Here is a 21,669-nt window from a genome sequence, read left to right as displayed (position 1 = left end):
ATATGTCAAAACTCCTGATGATATAATATTGATACTAATATATCGGCGTTCTGTTATTTATCTATTTATTTTTAATTATTTTTAATTCTTGTTAGGATTTCTTTCTCATACTTTGGATTATAATTATATATATATTCCTTAATGTAGATTGATATAAATTTAAAAAAAATTGTAATGAAACCATAATTGAATATTTAGAGAGAGAATGTTGAAGTCAAAGACTCACAATTCCGTACCTGTTCGATTTTCATACTTAATCCGCTCCGAGGGGTGATCAATACGATACCTGTAAACGTCACAACCGCAGTATCACATGACAACAGAGATCAATGAATATATTCAATATTAGTGGATACATGAAGCGTATCTCAGTTGAATCTATGACTGATCAAAAATGGATAATTTTCTTATTCTCTTTGTTTTGACTCTCGTTGAATGTAAGTTATACTTACGTATTTCAGAATAAGTTAAATTTCATTATTTCTGTGATCTACATACACATAACTGATAAATGTTTGATTCATATGTATGTATTGATTTCTCTTCTACCACTAGAGGTAATTAAAACGCACATGTACTATGGCGTATATACGACCACATTTGAAGAAAGAGATAATAACTTAATCTTTTGTTTCTATGTATACATGTATTATTGAAAAAGACAAAAAGAACTGCTAATGAAAAGCTTTTCAGGTCCGTACCAACAGTTTTAGAAGAGAGGCCACCTCCTAAAAAACGTGACAAGAAAAATCAAACAAAAGAAAAACATCAACAACAATAAACTGTCAAAACTTTTGAAGGGGGGGGGGTCTTTCTCTTCTCTTACGTTTTGGTACATTTAATTCTTTTCAAATCCTGGAATTTACCTGTGCTCCAACTTACAGCAACAAAAAAAAGGGGGGGGGGGATCATCAAAATGAAAATTTACTAGCATAGTACTTTACAAAGAAAAAAAGTGCCCTTCTCCGCGTACTACGGACCTAATTCTATGACGGTATTAACCTATGTTTATTGTCTGTTGTAAGCCAATAACAAGACTGTATATCTTTTTCAAAAGTTTATTATTAATTCAGCGGGATCGTATCGAATTTTTAATGTAATTCTAGGAATGTCATCAGAATAGACAAACGCAATTTGTAAAAACGATAGTTTGATAAAATCCGAAATTGTCAAATGTCCAAAATAATCAAGAGCTGAGAGCTAGAACTACAAAGAAGCAACCAAGACGCCCAAAGGTAGTAGAAAGGCAAAAGTGCAGCAAACAGGGTATTTTATGCTTAGAGGGTATTTATGGTCCCGGATATAAAACTTTCTTTATTTGGCTATTTACCCTTGCTTTGCCATGCACATACGCTTTGTCCGTAGTTCTGTTTATTGACCAGTGACCCTTAATATGGCACTGCCCTCCAAACAAAGTATACCAACGACTGTATTATTTAAGAGCCTAGTCGCCATCTCAACATACAGGAGCTCGAGCCCTAAGATCTTTTCCTTCCTTCAGTTTCCAATTTCATTGCTCTTAGTCAAGAATCTTCATGAAAACGTTGCACTTCCGTTCTTGTTTACTTAATACCGATGGGTTGGATTGGTCTCTTCTGATTAATTCTATAACAAAACAATTAAAAAAAATTATAGTTCATTGTTCCAACATCAAAGTCCAATTTGTTCTATCGAGATAATTATAGTTCATAAAATTTAAGTCTCTTTGTTATTTATTTAAGTCCTTGTATTTGGTATAACATTAATGTACATGTACATCATAGTTTTATAAACTTTGATTTTATTTTACTGTCAATAATACGTTCACTTTTAATATATATAGTCTATGTTTAAAATGTTCAAATAAAATGTCTGTTCTAAACCCTATAGATTTACACAGTCCCACACGAGTGCGTCCACTTCATTTTGTAACGATAACAAATAGATGTATAATTTATATTGCCTTAAATGAAAATACCATTAAACATTAAAGTTTTATCATTTTGAAACTATTTTGTTGGATACGTATAAAATATCTAAATCTATTCCAAACGTGTGCTTCGCTATAACATTATAGACGACAATTAAGCAATGGAACTAACGAAAATTGATTGATCATTTTGCGTAGTGGCGGCCATTTTGCAATCCCCGGTATGATATATACTAGGTGTTTTAAAGCAGCAAGTTTGAGAGAAAACAAGATGTGATAGTGAAACACTGATGCCTCCATAAGGCAACTTACAGCGGAGGTTAAACTTTCTAAGATGCAAATCAAATATGTTCGTACCCAAAGTAAGGTCTTGTCCCGAGGAATATACCTGTGAAATATGAAAGCCACCAACTGTTCAAAAAATATGACCAAGGTGTTTTTTTTAAAGTAGGTCAAACTCCAAGGTCAAAGGGTCAAAGTTGTTTGTACCCTAAGGAAGGTCTTGCCACAAGGATTACACATGTGAAGTATGAAATCCCTAGCACCAACCGTTCAGAAGTTATGGCCAAGGTTAAAGTTGGGTAAAATTTTGTAAAACTGGGTCAAACTCCAAGGTCAAGGTCAAAAGGTCAAATATGATGGTACTCAAAGAAAGGTCTTGTCACAAGGAATACGCATGTGAAATATGAAAGCTATATCTCCTACCAATCAAAAGTTATGAGCAATGTTAAAGTTTTTGCGGACAAACAGACAGACAGACGGACGGACAGGGCAAAAACTATATATCCCCGAATCTTCGATATGGGCGCATAAAAAATGATCAAATTAAGTTGAAGATTTTTATATATTTTGAAAGAAAATTTCTATGAACGAAACACTGCATTTCTAGTTAGGTGCTAACCAGTGAGCTACCGGGGCCGATATCCACTGTCCTCATAGCCAAATCAACTACATCCCCTCTCTTTGAAATATCGATATCTTTGCCTTTAAAGACGCACGACCCAGATTTTTTAGCCTTTGGTGGGACTTTCACCTGCAAGTCCAGAAGTAATCAACGGCACCAAATGTATCAGGAAAAGAGAAAAAATATGGCTGGAATCGAACCTGGGACCCCTGCATTTCTAGTCGAATGGTCTAACTGCTGAGCTCGCCACGTTCCACATAGTCTAAACTACTACAAAAAGTTTTCAAAAAATTATGACGTGGTACCATGGGACAGAATTTAATTGATAAATTAAAGATTATAACATCTTGTTATACATTTTCATTCAGTAATAAATGTGTTTTGAGAAGTGTTCAGATTGTATTAACAATGAAATATTTGTTTTAAGCAATACATGTATAAATTCAATAGACTCTCAAAATCTTTTCCTAGATATTCTGGCTGGAGAGACGTGTTATTTTAGGAACTACTATAATAGTTATTACGTGTCTGGTAGAAAATACTGCTACTCCTCCTGCTGTGGAAGTTACTATAACCGCTACTGCTGCTATAGGACCAGGCGAGTAACTTTATAATACTTCTCGTAAAGAACACTAAATAAACAGCTATATAAAAGTTTTACTATAACCGCTAGTGCTGTTTTAGGACCAGGCTAGTAACATCATACTGCTTCTAATTAAGAGCACCAAATAAACAGCTATACAGATTTTACTGTAACCGCTAATGCTGTTATAAGACCAGGCTATAGTAAGATTATACTTAACACTTTATGATACAGCTATAGGAATCTTACTATAACTGCTACTGCTGTTTTCCTTAGAACCAGGATAGTAACATCATACTTAACACTTAATGTACAGCTATAGATATTCTACTATAACCGCTAACGCTGTTGTAAATATGACCAGATGAGTAACATTATACTGCTTATCAAATACATGTAACAGCTAGAGATCTTACTATAATTGCTACTGTTGTTACAAGCCGAGGCGAGTAATATCAAACTGCTTATCTTCTACATCACTAAATTATATGACCCTACTATAACCATTATTGCTGTTCCATGAAAAATCTATTAACATTTACTAAACACAAAATGAACAATTACTTACCCGATTCCCTAAAGTACAGATGTACTTGCTCACTCCTTAGCTTTGCAATGCATTTTTTAAACTCTCTAATTTTGAAATGTGTTTTCTCCAGTCCTAACTTTGAGATTCATTTGCTCCGCTCCCTAACTTTGAAGTATATTTGCTCCACTCTTTAACTTTGTGATGCATTTATGCTTGTTCCACTCAATAGCAGTGAAATATACATGTACTTTCTCAACTCCCAAACTTTAAAATGAAGATACACTCCATCACTTTGAGAAGTACTTGCTCCTCTCCCTAGTTTATGATGTACTTGCTCTACTCCTTTATTTGGCGATATACTTGTAGTGGGGGCACAATAGCTGGAGCTGTGGTTGGGGCGCTGGTGTGTATAGCTGTGATTGCTGGGGTCGTTGTGTGTGTCGTCATGAAGAAGAAAAGATCCAGAGGTGCTATCATTGCACCATTTCAAAATAATACCACAGGTGTCACGATCGGTAAGCTCAAAATTACCACAGGTGTCACAATCGGTAACCTCAATATAAACGCAGGTGTCACAATCGGTAGTCTTGCAATTACCACCGGTGTCTCAATCAGTTAAGCTTTAAACTACCACCGGTGTCACAATTAGTAAGCTCAAAATTACCACAGGTGTCACAATTGGTTGACTTAATTGAAATTACTACGGATATTACAGTAGGTAAGCTTGAAATTTCCAAAGGTGTCAAAATAGGTGACTTGAAATTTCCACAGATGTCACAATCGGTAAGCTTGAAACGTCACTAAATATCTCTCTTATAATTATTTATGTTTTAAGTATGGCGATATGATTCAATCACTTGAAAGGTCTATTAAAAGGTATATTATGAATATTTCTGAAATGTAATATTAATTTCTCCTCGGACATGTTTTGCAGTCAGAACGTTTTTTGCAATTTTAAAATGCATATTTTTTTTTCTCAGTGCACTCCAACACACAGAACCAGTACACAGGTCCACCAATGCAAGCTTACCCTCCACCACCCCCGGGCTATAACCAAGTCCCACCCCCTCCAATGTATCAGCAACCTCAAGGATACTCGCAATATCCTCCCCCTCAGTATCCCCAGACTGTTGGGGGCGGCATCAATCCAGCTTACCCACCAAATGCTGGATTTACCATGTGATATTAAAATTTTTCCACACTGTAAGACACTTCACACAAGTTTTCTATTACCAAGTATTATTTGATAGACTTGTTATTTCTGTGTTACTTTTTCATGCATTTTTGTTTTGATCCAAACCAGTTTCTGTTGGAGGATAGAGATCTGACACAAAATGTCAAAAGAACATTCTTTGACGTAATTCTAATGCTTGTATTGCTATTGTCATTTTTATAGCAGCAATTTAACTAAATCCTGTGCTTTACATGATTATAAATATGCGTTTTTATATGTGTTATATGTCTATTTGGTAATTTTCTGAATAAAACTATTCTTCTTAACATTTTTATAGGCGGCTTAGATCGCCCGCGTTGGGCAATGGTTAGAGCGTTTGCTTTAGAGTCGCAGAGTAAGGAGATGACCCTTACGTGGCGAGTTTAAATCCCACATCGGGACGTGGAGACTGGATCTTCGGATGAGACCGTATAACCAGAGGTCCCGTGTCGCAGTAGGTGCTGGCACGAAAAAAGATCCCTCTTTGCTCATTGGCCATAAGTGCCCGAGTATAGGCAAATGGTGGCGTCTCAATATGACTGAAGCCAACAAATAAAACAAGCTTAGATAGTGCCGTGTTTGGCGACTTTGCAAAAATAATATTCGTTTTTTATCTCGAGGAATTTGTTTTGACATATCTGGCTCATGTTTCGTTTACAATAACATATATTTAAACTTTGATCAACTACGGATATAGCAATCTCGAAAAAAAAAAATTAGCGAAGGTACATAAAGGAAAATATTTCTTTAGTATTAAATCACAATCTTCTAAACACTCATTTGATCTAAGGAAAAGAACCTTGAGAAGGCGTTGGACATTTTTCTGCAATAAAAACGTTCGACTGAATCTTTCCATTAACTATGAGCTGATTGTAAGGTGTCTATTTGAAGATATAATTTTCTCTACATGAAATCAAAACATGTTCCTGTCCCTTGAGGATAATGAAGGATTCAATTTTCATTTGAAGCCCTCGATCATGAAGACGCAAGGATCACAGTTTTAAAATTCAATATGAAATTTTACTTTATTTTCACTGTTTCTCTGTGCATATGGTCTGCGTTACGATGCAAATGCAGAGTATGTGTATCATTAATTAACAAGGAATCCAGAGGATCAAGCTAAATTTCATCCCATTCTCAGAAGAAATTCATGAAATACATTAATTTGATCATTGGTAGTATAGTTTTGAATGAAGGTCAGTTTAGCCTCACCTTGATCCCTGGGAATACACTTTTTACACTCTCTGGTAAAGAGCTCATAGCTAGAATATGTAATTGCCATCATGTATACATTTCTATTTCATATCCATTGAATAGAACACCACCACCACCCAAATGCACTGACTCAAAAATTTAATCACTTGAAATATGTATTTTTTCACTATATTTTTGGATTATTTATTGGTATTTGTTTTCCTCAAAACACTAGCGGTTAAGTTTTTAACTGTGCTTTTGTGTAGTCCTCTGACAATTTTTAACGAAATCAATAATAATAATAATAATAATAATAATAATAATAATAATAATAACATTAATTAAATATATAAATAAAGAAATAAAAAATTTGAAATTTTTTTTTATCTCATTGTAATGAAAGTGTTCTATGTGATTTAGCATGATCTTAACCTATCCATATATCTATTATGTCCTGAGTTTGAGTACAGATAAATAGATAAGTCTAAAGCGAAAAGGAACTGTGATCTAGCCACCGGTAACAAATTCGTTAATCGATATTGAGCAAACAAATAACGTGAAAGTTTGTACAGAAATAGGATAAAAAATTTATGCATTGAAACCCTATTATTGACAGCTTATTCACTGAGTTCTAGCAAAGGTAATTCATTATTTTAAGAGACGGAGCAGAAATCATGAGAAAACTATTGATCGGGAAGTCATTTTTCGTATCATGAAGTTTTGAAGTCAATAGCTCGGACAAACATTTTCAATGTTGAGTTTTCATTTGAACACACACAAATAAAAAAAAATGCATACAACTTATTTATATTCATATCTATGGGGAAATGATTCTGTTGGGGATAGAGAGGTGGGGAATGTAAAAAAAAAAATCAATTATTTTTTTAACGTTCTTGGGACATGAAAAAAAAAACACTTTGACCCCCAACTTCCACATTTTGTTTGATCTTTCGTATATTTCATCTTAATTATTTATTTTTATGTATAAGCATTTCTACAGTACAACAAGGTGGCATTTGGCATACATTATGTAATAAGTGTCAGAGGGAGTAAATGCAGGTCTGTTCAAATGATACATGTATCAACCAGGGTCTGAGAAGGATCAAGGGTAAACGCATGTGATTTAAATACCACCCCCCCCCCCAAAAAAAAAAAAAATTGGAGATGAAATATAAGATAGCAAAGAAAACTGTCTCTAGTGAAAAAAAAGAACCATCGTAGGGATCGAACTTTTGTATAAGGCAATTGTGACCCTTTTTAATCCCATAGACTAATATTTTCCGTAGTACCGAATTTTTCATAGTATCGTAAATTTTGAACATGAAAGACGGCCTGGGCCTGTTTCATTAAGAAAAAAAATCTTCGTCTGATTAATCATCTGACATAAATGAGTATAAGAGGATAATACTCCGTCCAGGCACATGATAATACAAAACAAAACAAAACAAAAAAAAAAAAAAAAAAAAAAAAACAAAAAAAAAAAAAAAAAAAAAAGAATTTAAGTTTTTTGATTAACATTTTCGATTTTCTCTCTCTCCCCCTTTTTTATTTTCATAAAAATGATTTCATAAAATTTCTGAAAGTATAATCCTATTGTTTAAAAAAGCATGAAATGACCACCATTTTTAAACACCTTTTTATTTTTGTACAAGAATAGGTGAAAATAATTCATGCTGATTTATATTTATGGTGGTAATTGATTTGTTCATCAAAGAGCTTTTCACTTGATGATTAAAAACTTCGTCTTGTCAATGAATCGAACGATAGAAAAAAAATGCAATACAGTTTCTAGTGCATAATTAAATATATGTTCATTTCTCAAGTTGAGAAAAAATTGATTTTAATTGAATGTGTGTGACCAAACGAGATGTATTAATTGATTTACTCCATTTTTAATTTATCAACATTTTCTCTTCTCAAGAAAATCTCAACATAAGAAATTGTTGCTTTGATAAAAGACAGTGCATTATGACCGCCATAGCTAGTTAATCGTCTACATCCTCTGGAACATACTGTGCATTAATTCGAGATTCTCCGATATATGCTCTGGTATCTGATGGTAACATCTTAACCCAATCCTGGGTCCGTATTCGATTAGGAATCTTCAATTTATCTAGTTTTTTCAATAAATTTGGCGTAATCGGTCTATGTCTGGAGGGATAGACTTTAGGTTCGTTCCCTATGAGTCTAGATGGCACAAAAGTTATCACTTGATCACTACCACGTGGTCTGTCGAACGATTCCTCTTCTGAGTAAGTGTCATTAACATATTTTTCGTTGTTATTCAGATCCTCAATAATTTCCGGCAATGTCATTTTGTTGCTATTAGTCCGGGATCTTTGAGGGCTCCTGTTTTCTTTTTTTACACTACAGATTGACCTAGAACTTCCGGATTTTAAAAATTCTCTTACTTTTCCAATTTTCGATGGTTGACCAAGGCCCAGTTCATGATGGGTCATTTCATAGCTTCGATTCCTTGATTTGCTAAGGTCAAGATTCGACTTTTCTCGGGAAAAAGATGCGATTTTAGGAAGACCTGGTTCGTTGATTGGTTTCTCCCCAGCAACGAAGGAATAGCTGCGGTGAAGAACAGGTTGTCGGGTATACAAGTATCCTAGCAGGTTCTTTCGGGCTGTGTCTTTTCTCGTGTAAAAGTCACGTTTAGTGAGCGGTAGAAGAAAGTTTTGAGAAGTTTCCATTTGAGGCACTTCATTATCAGAATGAAGACGCTGCCGATTTTCAATATGGTTGGCTTGCCGATCTCGAAATCTACCATCAAGAACAGGTTTGTGAACCATCTTTTTACCAGGTAAACTGCTATCCCGATTTGGTTCTCTGTGAAACATGGGTGGCTAATGATCTTGTAAACAGCTGTAAATGGATGGACATCTCTCCTGAAGAGATGTCGTGTAGCACATACTGTCTTGTCTTATCTAAGGCTTGTCAAGCAATGTACGGAAACCTAGAAAAAAAATTAAAACTGTATATCTTTAAGCTGATTATTCTTTGTTGCAATCAAAGAATTTTTTTTTAAATGTATCGTATATCAATATCAATATAAATTTATATTTTATTTTGAAACCGATACAGGTATGATCCGATCAAATGAAAAAAGGTGAAAATAACGAACAGTGATCGATCTAAAAAAGAAAAAAAAAATCTGTGAACAGGCATGAAACACGGACTCCCGGATATTCCAAAGATGGGATCAGGTGCCTGAGGAGTAAGCATCCCCTGTTGACATGTTAAAACGGCCTTGAGCCTATGTATTGATAACGTAGATTGAATATTCCGTATAGTCAAGTTTAAATTTAAAAAAAGGCCTGACAATCGGTATGAAACATGTCAGCCAAACTACGACCCAATGATAGGTTATAAATGCCATAAATGTCATTAGAACGACCATAGAATTTACAAAATACTGACTTAGAACAAGGTTGTTGAAATCCTTGCAACAACTGTTACATCTCAACTTATCTGTCAGTAGCCTGCATCGGTTTAAAAATTGATCCTACTCGGAGCATAACCTGAGTATGGAAGTTTGGAGACGTAAACACCATATGCAGGGGATAGCGGAATATTACTACATGAACAAGTATAGCTTTTTTTCTAAAGCTTGACGTCTTTAGCAACAACCTTAAACAGTAAACTGACATTCAGCTATCAGGTCGTATTATTTTTTAGTTGTTCTTTACCTGTTCTTGGCTTTGTATTTCGTCAACAGATTTGTTACAGACAAACTTTTTCAGTGAAGAAGAAAAAAAAAATATCTGTCCTTGATCAACTTGAAAATAAATAATCTCTTCTTGACTGACATGAAAATAAATAATTTGACTCGAAAAATTTAGCCAGCCCCCCCCCCCCCTTTTTCAGAATCAAATGGTCGTCGCCCTAACGTACGAAAGACAGTGCAAAAACAAAGTAAGAAAAAAAGGATGAATTCATTTCTAATGTTTGCACTAAATTTCTGTTAAAATTTAAGAAAAAACACCTTTTAATAGTTGCTTATGAAAAATTAAAGTGACAGTTTCATTTATTGTAATTTTTTTTGGTTCGTTTTGTCGACTTTTTTAAAGATTGAAAAATCTAGAAAAAATGTTAAGTCGTACGAAAATTAGATCAACAGAAAATTATCTTGCCGTGAACAGCATTTTAACCAATGAAATAATTGAAAATTTTTCACTTCATGTATTTTCTACCAATCACAAAAGAGAGGAAGTGCAAAGTCCGAAGACTGTAAAATACTTCAACTCTGTATACCGTCTTCCAAGGAAGACGGTAATAAGGAAAGCTTACAATGGGAAAACTGAAGTCATCTCCATTGTCATACAATTTAGTTGTAAGTTGGCCCTTATCATCTTTAGTCATTTAAACATTCAAATATAAAACAGATGTGGCAGACTGTGGTATCTTTTAGTTCGAGTTCACTGGGATAATTATGGAGTAGACATCTGTTGTTAATTGATAAAACGTCGTCGACTCTGGAAATAATTAAATAGATTGTTTGTTTTCTTTGCAAGTTTCTTTAAATAAACTAATGATTTGATTTCAACAATTTTAATGAACGGTTTATATGATCCTTGTATGTTATTTAAAAAAGCATAGTTATTGCATGATCACAGTATTACTTTACATTATTACTAAACATAACATATTAGGTATAGTTAAATACAATTTCAATCAATGGGAAGAAAGGATTTCGTTGTCGGAGCAGCACAATCACAATTTATTTTACACTTTGATAAATAAATAAATAATAATGAAAAAATACAATGAAGCCGCAATTTGATTTAAAAAAATTATTTTCATAGTCTCTGGTCTTCTCTCAATTTTTTTTTTCAAATGATTGCTCGTTTCTTTGTGTTTAAATGCGCACATAACGTTTAAAACCGTGGAGAGATAGCAAACTTATAGAAAAAAGTCTTATTTTTTTTATCATCTTGTGTCAAAAGACTTATCTTGCCATATTTCAAAGTATATTTTAGCAAATCAAAACACAATATCGGGAGAAAATTTCCCTTCCTATATCACAAGAAGCCGATATATCAATAAAGTGCTAAAATACCATGTGAGGGATCATTGAAATTTTAAAGATTCCAGATCCCTGCCGAACCCATATCAAATGCACTTTTCATTCGGACCTTTTCTACGGACCCAAACCACTGCAATGGGTCTCGTTATCGGGGCCTAAGGTTTACTCCGGTCTGAAGAAACATTGACTTTGCTTTAAATCCTTGCTCAGAGCCTGCTCGAGTTGAGCTCATTCCCCACACCGAGGCGACTTCTCAGCTGATTGAGTTTCCCTGACGCTATAAATAGAAGTCACGGGTCTTTTATATGACCCAATATCATTGGTTCAAATCAGTCTCTTCAAAACATACAGTCATGTATGTACAAATAATGTACTTTTGTCCTTAGAGCAAGGAGTGTAACCATGAGAGTCTGTGTAGTAGACATACTGCTGCTGTCATAGTTAACCCGAATGAATGTTATTTATTAGGAGGATGATCTTTGATATGTAAATTTCGTAAATGTTATAATGATGGATTTATCTTCTATGGAAAAAATCTGTACATACTCACATTTGATCTGTGCTATATAAACATAATGATCTATACGTGTATTTCAAACTTTAGTCCTTTTTTCCATAACCTTAAGATACATTTGAAACATACATGTACTTTGAACAGTGCTTTTGTATTTGAATAAACTGATATTTTTGTAATAGTTTTTACCCTTTTTATTAAAGGACAGGATGCACGACCTATTAATAAGGTTTAAAACTACATTCTTGATGTTTAATTAAACCGACTATAATCACTATATATATATATATATATATATATATAGAGAGAGAGAGAGAGAGAGAGAGAGAGAGAGAGAGAGAGGTATATGCATCTGTCTATGACAATAAACTAAGTGCAATTTTGTTTTGTAATTCATTCATACTATTTCCGATATTTAATATTTAGATAAATTGATTTTTGCAAAGAATCCAGAACAAACTTTTGAAAATTGTTCTTAATATTGTGTTAAATATGGAGCATTTTACAATGTACTTATAAAACAGATTGTCTCCATCACCCCCCCCCCCCCCCCCCAAAAAAAAGCATGAAAAATTTTACTGTAACGTCAGGCATAATTTTGAATGCTCGAAAACTGATTTCTGAGGAATATGTATTGTTAGTCTTTATTTACATCTGAAACGAAAGAAATGCATTTACGATGTAACTTTAGGTCGATTTTACAAAGTGGACATAAATATATATTAAGTTTTGTACTGTACATGTATTGAGTCATCTTCATTGGAAAAGCAGTATTATTGAATTTATATAAACTTCTAGTTTAATATTTTAAATAAAATAAGTCCACATTTTCAGGTATTTAACACTTACCTTCATACTATTTGCTTCAAAATAGAAATTGTTATGCATAACAAACTAAATGATTTTTGCACTCTTTGTTATCAAAACCAAATAAGCTATTTTAAGGTTTAAATACACCAAGTTTATGCCCTTCAAATATCAAAAAACAAAGCATAGCTGATCTCGAATTTCAGATTCATAAGATATACATGGATAATTTCCCCCAAGAACGTGTTTTTTCTTTTTTTTTTTTTTGACCTGGTGCTCTGTATAAGTTTGTTACACATGAGAACTTTCTCACTTAGATCTTTGTTAAACAGTCACCTACAAAGGTGACTATATAATCCAATGATTTCTTTGGTGTCAAGCGCATGCAAATGTGACAGAAGTTTTTAAAAGGGCAATTTCATGTTTTAGATAAAATGATATTTTTAAATGAATTTTTTATTATAACTCAGTAGTTTTTGGAAGACCTTGACCACACATGTCGTCCAGAAGGGAGCACACAAAATGGCACTGAGTCAGGCCCACGAGGTTTATTTTCTGTTGTTTATTACTTGAATGTTAAGATAATTAATAAGAAAAAAATTAAAGAAGAGCTATGGTAGAAATCTCGAATTTTATAATTACCAAAGGAACTCTTAAAGCTGAGATAGGAACGGCCAAGCTGTAACAATACCTATAGAAAGTATGCTTGGTGACCAGTCTTAAAACCAATCAAGTGAATAAAAAAATAAAATCAATCCTTTGAAATTTAAACTGTTCTTTAATATTTCTCTTTGACACAAGTAAAGAGCCATTATATACATGAAACGGATTTGGTAATGTATATCTGTAAAAGTTAAAAAAAAGATACATCTGATTAGTTTCCTAAACTCCAGGATTGTTCAGAAAATTCACTGGAGGAACTTTTTACTTCAAATTGTTCTTCAAAAAGCCTCAGATTTACTTATAGACTGAACTTTTAAATATGCTATAAAACTAATGCAGTATTGAAAAGGTTTGAGTTTAATATTTCCTTATTGATCATGCATTTATACTTTTCAGCAATTCCCTGACAGCTGTAAGAAAACGTCCAAACTTGCGTAAAACTAATATCTAAAAAAAAAAAAAAAAAAAGAATACATATTTCATATGATTTTATAAAAATGGATGATTTGAATTGCAGAGTATTAAGAAATACAGAAGAAAACTGACAATTATTGTGTCGTTTAATTTGATATGGATTACAATCAATGTAAACATATTCGTGAAGCTTTTTGAAGAATCATTTCTAAAAATTTTGTTTAGTTGGTCAACTGGCTACAGATATGTAGCTCGCTGGTCTGAAAAATTTTGATGGACGACAATAGAGCTACATGTACAGTGTCACCCATCGAAAAAAGTGTACTGTTTCTAGATTTATTTCTCCGTATATCTAAAAATATTACCAACCACATGTTCTTTTACTAATTCCACAACAAAACAGTATACAAGTATACTGGACAAGTCATGTAGCGCGTTGGACCGAATTGTTTTGTCACCCAAAATGGCAGTATAAATAGGCGAATTTTTCAATGGTCTCAATTGTAGGTCCAGGAGGCCTATTAACAACAGTTTTGGGAATGTGTTGTTGTGGAAGTAGTTCAAGAATATGTTAAGAACACAGGGTTAGTAATCTTCTAAATTGATAAAGCAGGACACTTTTCTGTGCACATTAATTTTTGCGCGCAATAAATATGCACTTTTTACAATGGATGACACTGTAGCTCTCTTGTTGCCCATTTTTTTCAGACTAGCGAGCTACAGATCTGCAGCTAGTTGGTCCACACACTTGAAATGTGCATCTTTCTTGTTGCTTTGCTCACGTTGATTTTGGAAGCATGATATTTCTAAAATTTTGTTCTTGTTGTTCAGCTCTTCATGCATCTTCGAGATAGAAGACACCACATAGTCTGACAAATCTTTTTTTTTATATTTGGATGCTTTACTATGAAAAGACATTGATAGCAAACTAACAAATAAACTTTATGATGAACTTGATAAATTCAACTTTTCTATCGTAAACTTCCCTTATTTGTGTAACAATGTACCATTATTACCTGCATATGGCATTTGTGTCTCACAGTTGATTCGATTCAAGAGCATGTTCTATTTATGAACAATTTCTAAAACGAGACATGCTACTGGCAGGTAAGCTGATGATACAAGGGTATCACCAATCTCGTTTAAAGTCAACAATTCGCAAATTTTATCGATACAATGGCCTTGTTTGCAAATACAATCTATTGTAGAGGTCGAATGTTGACTGACGTCTTTAATATTAATTCCTTATTTTTTCACCGACTTGCCTACGGATTTTTCCGTTTACCTGATCATGACAAGAGGCACTCGGCGGCGTGTGATCGATCGACAGGGAATGCTCATTTCTCTGTTGCACCTGATCCTGCTTCTGTTTTAGAGGTCCTTGTACGCTCTAAGTTGTTCATGAAGCTTTTAAAAGAATCATTTCTAAAATTTTGTTCCACTTGTTAAGCTCTCTTCAGTTGTTCGTGAAGCTTTTAAAAGAATCATGCAATTCTTAATTTTTATTCCACTTGATCAACACGTTTAAGATCTGCATCTTTCTCACTGACAGTTCATGATGCTATAGAAGAATCATTTCTAAAATTTTGTTCTAGTTGTTCAACACTTTTAGGATCTGAATTTTACTTAAAGAGTATTGATGCTTAATCTCTAATACTGGATGCATAAACATTTAAAAGGTATTTGATTGTTTGATAGCAGACGTAAAATAAATTTTATTTAATCCTCTGTTTCCTTGTTCAAACATAAAAGTATTTGAAAGTGACTAGATATTTGGTAGATGGACAAAATATTCGTCACTTGTTAAAGACAAATTCATGGGAAATGATTCTTAGATGAATCATGAGTTCCAAAAATTTGATTTTGTAAATTTTTGACCATATGTACCTCATTTTATTTCATTGCCTTTATTTAAAGGGTGTTTGCTTCATGATTTATCTAGATTTGGAGAGCACTAAATCTTTTTATACACTGAATTTTTACATTTGTACGTAACAACATACACTATAATGTACATGTACTTTAGATATTTAAATTTGAAGCTAAAACTAGTATATAAAATACGCAATGGAAAATATGACTGGGAAAACTTTTTTCGATCAATTTAGAATACTTATAAAAACTAGTACTTTAAAAAATACCTAACAAAGGTTTTAGATATTTTTGTCTATTATGAATGCTTTAACATTAATTTTTTTAGATGGTATGTTACTTAATTTGATGTTTATAAGAATTTCAACAACTTAAAAAAATTCTCTTTTTTTCTTTTTAAATCCCTCATTTCTGTTAATGTGAACCCGATTTTTCTTACTGTTAATACTACACACGTATATTTACATGTACGGAGATATCTGACTTTTATTTCTTTTAGGTATGACTGAAACTGATTTTTCTTATTCTAAATGCTTTTCAAATTTCTTATCTTAAAAAAATCACCTGAGAAACAATGAGGCAAGGAGATAGTATCGTGCATGTATCCCTTGTCTTATTTTAAGTGTGAAGTCGTCTACTTTAAAACATGCATAGTAATTTAAATGTAGTCGAGGAGCCGCGTTGACAAGAGGAAATATTTATTTAACACTATTGAAACCGACGGTATTATTGAAAATTCAATACGTTAAATAGATTCCGGTTATCAAAGGGGGGTTCAATTTAAGAAAAGAAAATGCATATATTTTTATTTGGTCTAGTTTTATTCAGGCCTGATAGAATATTAATTTCATGCTATTAGAGAATCAGTAGTATATTCTGGTTCGATTAAATCCATTCGTTTTATTTCATATTAATCATTTGTTCGTAATAGCTCTTTTCTCTCTTAAGTTTTGAATTAAAATGTAATTAGTATCAAAACTATACTGCATGTTAACTTTATAATTCTAAAATCAGAATTAAATGAAATCAATATACAATTTCTTGGTAAATGAAAGCAATGATTTTGTATACATGGATTAAAACTGCTAAAGGACAGGTTAATGATTTCTTTTCAAGCTTGCAGAATAGTTTTAAAAGTGACACGACTTAACATGTATGTATGATAGTTATTTTGTTTTTTAAAATGATTTTTAAAAGAGAAAAAGCTTTCAATTTAAAGCCAAATACGTCTAAGTCATCTCTAGTATTCATTTTCCAACTAGAATTACATTAATTATAACAGAAAATACAAATGTAAAATACAACTGATATGTTTAATAGAAAATCAGAAAAAGTGCAAAGGCAAGAAATTAAATCTTCCCACATCTGTTTAGAATCTTAAACACAAAATTGTTCAACTATTCAAAATGTTGTAAACAGCTTGTCAAGGCCCATGTAATTTGTAAACCGATATTTCACGTGTAATTGGAAAGCATTTAGGAGATAAGGTAGTGGTTAACTCACCTGTCCAAGGTAAATATATTCTCGTGATTTATGCTCCTATTCACCAATATTTTTTTCTTTCATGTGTTGATTCTTCTTATTTATTTATTCCTCCTTTAATATTGCTCTTTTGTTTCTATAATTTACAAATCACCTGTACACCTGTACACGTGTCTCGAGTCACACCTTGAAGACCAAACGTCTATCTCCAATATCTATTTTTAACCATGTTTTGCTAGAAATCCTCTCACAGAGTAAGAACGTTTACCAATTTCTGTCGATTATAAATATACACAGCTATGCTGGAGACAAACTTTAAAAGTTAAGTGAAAGCGCCCAATCTTGCATAACGGAGTCGATCGGTGATCTTTAATTTGCTTTACTCCCTTTAAAATCGAGGGCCCTCTCTTCGATATGTATTGATTCTCTTACGAAGACACCTGACCTATTTCTGAACTTTAAAAGATAGCAGGTTGTGGACTATCCACTCCAAGTTTGCCCCGATATCCGGTGACAATCGTTGATAACAATATAAAATTCCTAACACATATGGATTTTCTATAGGAATCAATTCAAATCGTTTCCAGGATGAACGATACACGTGAACTTTTATTTATTTTTTTATGTTCTAATTAAACCTTAATAAAATTATCTGATAAATTGATTATGAAGTGAATGAGTTTACATCGAACTTTATATTACCAATTAAAATTCTACAATTTATAAGCGCCCAATCTTCTGAGCTATTTTAGTGATTATATTTGAAATTGAATTTCTGTAGATTATTATTTTTAATTCATTTAAACACTTAATCATCGTATCAACGATCAATTCATGAGAGAAATATGACTGATGTATGCTTGAAAAAGAAAAATGCTGAAAAACTTCTTGCCGACCTTTCAGCGGACTATCAGAAAATATCATTTGTAACAGTCTTAAGTGCTCTCTGACAGTCTGAGATGGGCGTATTCACAGATGGATTAAATTCCTACCCCCTTGTACAATATCAAATGTAAGAACAGATCGACACAACATTAAGTAACGAAGATAAACGAAAGAAAAGGATCTTAAAACGCTCAAACATGGTCTGGTTGCTGTGATTTGTGTAACATACTTAACAATATTGCCAAAGCCCACCTAGAGCCCCAGTAGTGTATCAAGGAGTAGATTTGATTGAACCCTATATCTATCAGCTATGTACAATGTGGTCTTAATTACGCATTTGTGTCGATACTGAGATATGAACATATCTTTATTTCAATCAAAGACTTTTTTGTGATGTACTTTTGTTTCCTTTACTTACAATTAAACAAGAAAATATTGATGTTGCCATCAATTGTCGCCCGGGTAATAAATGCAGTAAAATCTTGATCATCAAACCGCTTAGACTTGTCTGATAAAGACATATGTCTGACGAATGATGGAGACTTTAGTCGAGATTTACGGAAAGTTTCTAATCAGATGAAAATCAAACAAAAATGATACCGTTTTAATCTTTATCATTTTCTCAATTAACTGTTGTCTGCATAAAATATAAATTAGAATCAGACACATCTATCACTTATCATCAAATATATATTTGACTCAATGAATATAAAACACAGACTGTGTAAAGATAAGTAAAATTAAATGTTCTAAAAAGAAGGACCTGTCGTTTTGTCGATAGTAAATGATAAGCGACTTTTTATATTACATATGAAAAACATATATTTTTAAAGATGTACTTCATGGAAGTAAATATATTGTGTATCTCGTAATTTATAAAGGTGTTACATTAAAAGTTTAAATCTTAAGTTTAAACTTATCTATAACTATCTAGATAGTTATAGATAAGTTTAAACTTTAAACTTTTAATGTAACAAAAAGAAAGAACATTCTGATGTATAATCTTTTTAATGTATGAAATATATGGAGATAACGAACAGTATTCAAGCTCAAAAGTACATTAAACAATACAAATTTTGGTGCAGAGGAATCACAGACCTCTAAACAACAGAAGTGGGATCAGGTGCCATGGAGGAGTGTCGACCGGTCACACCCGCCGTGTGCTCGTTGTCATGATAGGGAAATAACAGAAAAATCCGTCGACAATTTAGTGTGATAATGGCCTAACAATTAGTATGAAAAACGTCAGTCAGCATTTGACTTAATGATAGATTGTATTTGCTGACAAGGTCATTGTAGTTAACCACTTAATTCTGAATAAGTTCTCCCACCTCAATCCCATGCACCAAAAATTAAACTTACGAGATGTATAGAGCAGCCCGGTCCTCCGTGCTGCAATTATAGAGACAGAAATGCAGATAACCATGGTATTTGACAGTTTTAATTATTTTCTTGTAAATTGTATTTATTTAAAAAGCTACGAAAACTTGGCATCTTGAAAATATTATCTTTATTGTTAAAAGATTATATAAAGAATGCATTTAATTTTTTTTATTAAAGCTGTAATATTTTCTATCTTTACAATATTATCAAACGATGCATCACTATTAAGAGAAAATGAACTAGATATTTTTATGTTTGATTTAGGAACAAACAAATAGAGAGTTTTCTCATTAAATTGCATATAAAGAGACATATCTGCAGAGACAAAACTTGAAATGAAATGAAGCATGAAAAAGATGAAGATAAAAAAAAAAGTGAAGAGGGCATTTCAGAAACTATTACCCGGTAATTGTCTTGCTTCAGAATAAGAGAAATAATGCTAAGCATTTGATTTTGGGTTCTTAATCTTTTTTTTTCTCGTGCATGTAAAATAAAAATGTAAATAATCAGGATTCCTCAAATTTATCAAATTGATATCCACGCGAAGGCTGTCGCAAAGAGTTCTATTTTTTAAAAAAATGTTCTTAACTGTGACAAATTTTTCGAAACTAAAACACACATTTTGAGATGCATAGTTCTGTTTTTTTTCTTTTTGAATACCGCGACGATGTAAAGGCTTTGTGTAACTGTAGAAAACATTTTCAGTGCATGCAGACCTTGATTGATTGTTGTCCTCTCAATGCCGAAGAATGATCATTGCAATATTTGTCTGTGTATTAAGAAATATACAACATATTAGAAGTAAATTAACAAAATTTATTTGATCTTGGAGACTTCATGCTCTGTGCAATATACAGTTTAGTTGGTGCTTCTTGTAACGTGTGTTTCTAACTGTAAATAGAAAAGAGAAAGAGTTGTGTAAGTCTTTTGTATTTTTCTGTGGAAATGAATTAATAATAATAATGATAATAATAAAACAAACAAAATTAAACAATAAATATTGCGCTCTTAAATTAGATATTGCCGATCAGCCTATAATTCCATTCATGCTTAGAGCATGTCAAGGCCATGTAAATCATAATAATCTATACTTCAAAATGATGTTCCCGTGATTTTCCAGGATTGGAAATTATCCTCAATAGTTATTATTTCGTTTTGCTTGTTGTATAGGGATATGATAAAAAAACAAATTTTACCATGGTCAATCATCATCGAAGAAGTCATCACCGAATCCACCGAAGTATGGATAGAAGAATGGGGAGGGGCGGAAGAAGCGGGGGTACTCAAAATCATCAAAGAAAGAAAAGGCTTCCGCTGACAAGGTCAGGAGGACCACTAGCAGAAGCGTGAACACAATGTAGGCTACGTTACCCATCTTCTCAGCTCTACAGAATAGGAAAAAAAAATGTAATAAAACAAAATAGCGAACACAATATAGAGTAAGTTACTCATCCCCCCTCTCTCTCTCTGTCTCTTTCTCTCTATATTTTTTGTTGGTTAATGTCCGAGAGAGAATTTTTCACTCATATGGAGACGCTACCAGAATCACACAGAATCAGAGTAAATAGATAAAAATGAAAAAAAAATTAAGCAGAAGAACAATTATGTAATGAAGACTAGTTTGCCCATCTTCTTATCACAGCTCAAAAGAATGCATATGAAAAATAAAATGAAATGTAATGCAACAGAGAATCTATGTAGTCTGGGTTAATCATTTTAATTAACAGTTCTGCAGAATGGGAAAAAAAAAGATATATTATAGCAGAATAGCCAAGACAAGGTATGCTAGGTTCCCGATTGTCACATCTCTACAGCTAGAGTGATAAAATAAAACAGAAAAGCGAACACACTGTAGACTAGATTACCCATCTCAACTCAAAAGAATAAAAAAAAGAAAAGTAACGGAATAGATAATACAATGCAGGCTTTGGTACCCTTAATGTTTGAATGCTTTAAAGAATCAAAATACACTGTGAATAAGTACATAGGGTGCTAAATAAATAAAAAAGCAGAAGGCTAGATTACCTTTCTTCAGAGGTCTCCAAAATCAAATGAATAAATAAAATAAAAAAGAAATGTAACAGAAGTAATATTTCAATATTGGCGTAATAATTACCTAATAACAACTTAACAGAAAGTACGTGATCATGTCCTTAACTACTAAAAAATTATATAGGCTCTAGTTATTTTGGATTTTTCATTCATGTTTGCATACTTGTAATGAAATGCATGTGAAATATACTAGTATGCATCATCATTTACGTATGTTTTGTTTATAGGTTTGT

The 21,669-nt window shown here is 32.6% G+C and overlaps 2 protein-coding genes across 2 annotated transcripts; one reads left to right on the top strand and one right to left on the bottom strand.

Moving 5' to 3' along the window:
- Nucleotides 1-352: 352 nt before the first annotated feature.
- LOC133179608 (protein shisa-5-like) lies at nucleotides 353-5,361 on the top strand. The gene is made up of 4 exons (XM_061314321.1): nucleotides 353-437; nucleotides 3,285-3,411; nucleotides 4,292-4,440; nucleotides 4,906-5,361. Exons 1-4 carry the CDS (start codon nucleotides 395-397, stop codon nucleotides 5,106-5,108), a joined length of 522 nt encoding a protein of 173 aa, XP_061170305.1. The 5' UTR covers nucleotides 353-394; the 3' UTR covers nucleotides 5,109-5,361.
- Nucleotides 5,362-8,222: 2,861 nt separating this feature from the next.
- LOC133179599 (uncharacterized) lies at nucleotides 8,223-17,351 on the bottom strand. The gene is made up of 2 exons (XM_061314315.1): nucleotides 17,138-17,351; nucleotides 8,223-9,294 (listed from the first exon to the last, which is right to left on the bottom strand). The coding sequence occupies exon 2, from the start codon at nucleotides 9,176-9,178 to the stop codon at nucleotides 8,318-8,320; it is 861 nt and encodes a 286-aa protein (XP_061170299.1). The 5' UTR covers nucleotides 9,179-9,294; nucleotides 17,138-17,351; the 3' UTR covers nucleotides 8,223-8,317.
- Nucleotides 17,352-21,669: the final 4,318 nt, after the last annotated feature.

This window comes from Saccostrea echinata, unplaced genomic scaffold (genome assembly GCF_033153115.1).
Source record: "Saccostrea echinata isolate AGI-Se365-2 ecotype Australia unplaced genomic scaffold, CSIRO_AGI_Sech_v1 ptg000001l, whole genome shotgun sequence".
Taxonomy (NCBI): domain Eukaryota; kingdom Metazoa; phylum Mollusca; class Bivalvia; order Ostreida; family Ostreidae; genus Saccostrea; species Saccostrea echinata.
Note: the sequence above shows the minus strand (reverse complement) of the source record. Positions and strands in the feature narration are given on the sequence as shown.

Bases quoted from the DNA above. Each gene is read 5' to 3' on its own strand.
- LOC133179608 (XM_061314321.1), top strand. From the start codon at position 395: ATGGATAATTTTCTTATTCTCTTTGTTTTGACTCTCGTTGAAT. The intron at 3,412-4,291 runs GCGAGTAACTTT...ATATACTTGTAG, and splicing joins TACTGCTGCTATAGGACCAG to TGGGGGCACAATAGCTGGAG. The intron at 4,441-4,905 runs GTAAGCTCAAAA...TTTTTTTCTCAG, and splicing joins TACCACAGGTGTCACGATCG to TGCACTCCAACACACAGAAC.
- LOC133179599 (XM_061314315.1), bottom strand. From the start codon at position 9,178: ATGTTTCACAGAGAACCAAATCGGGATAGCAGTTTACCTGGTAAAAAG.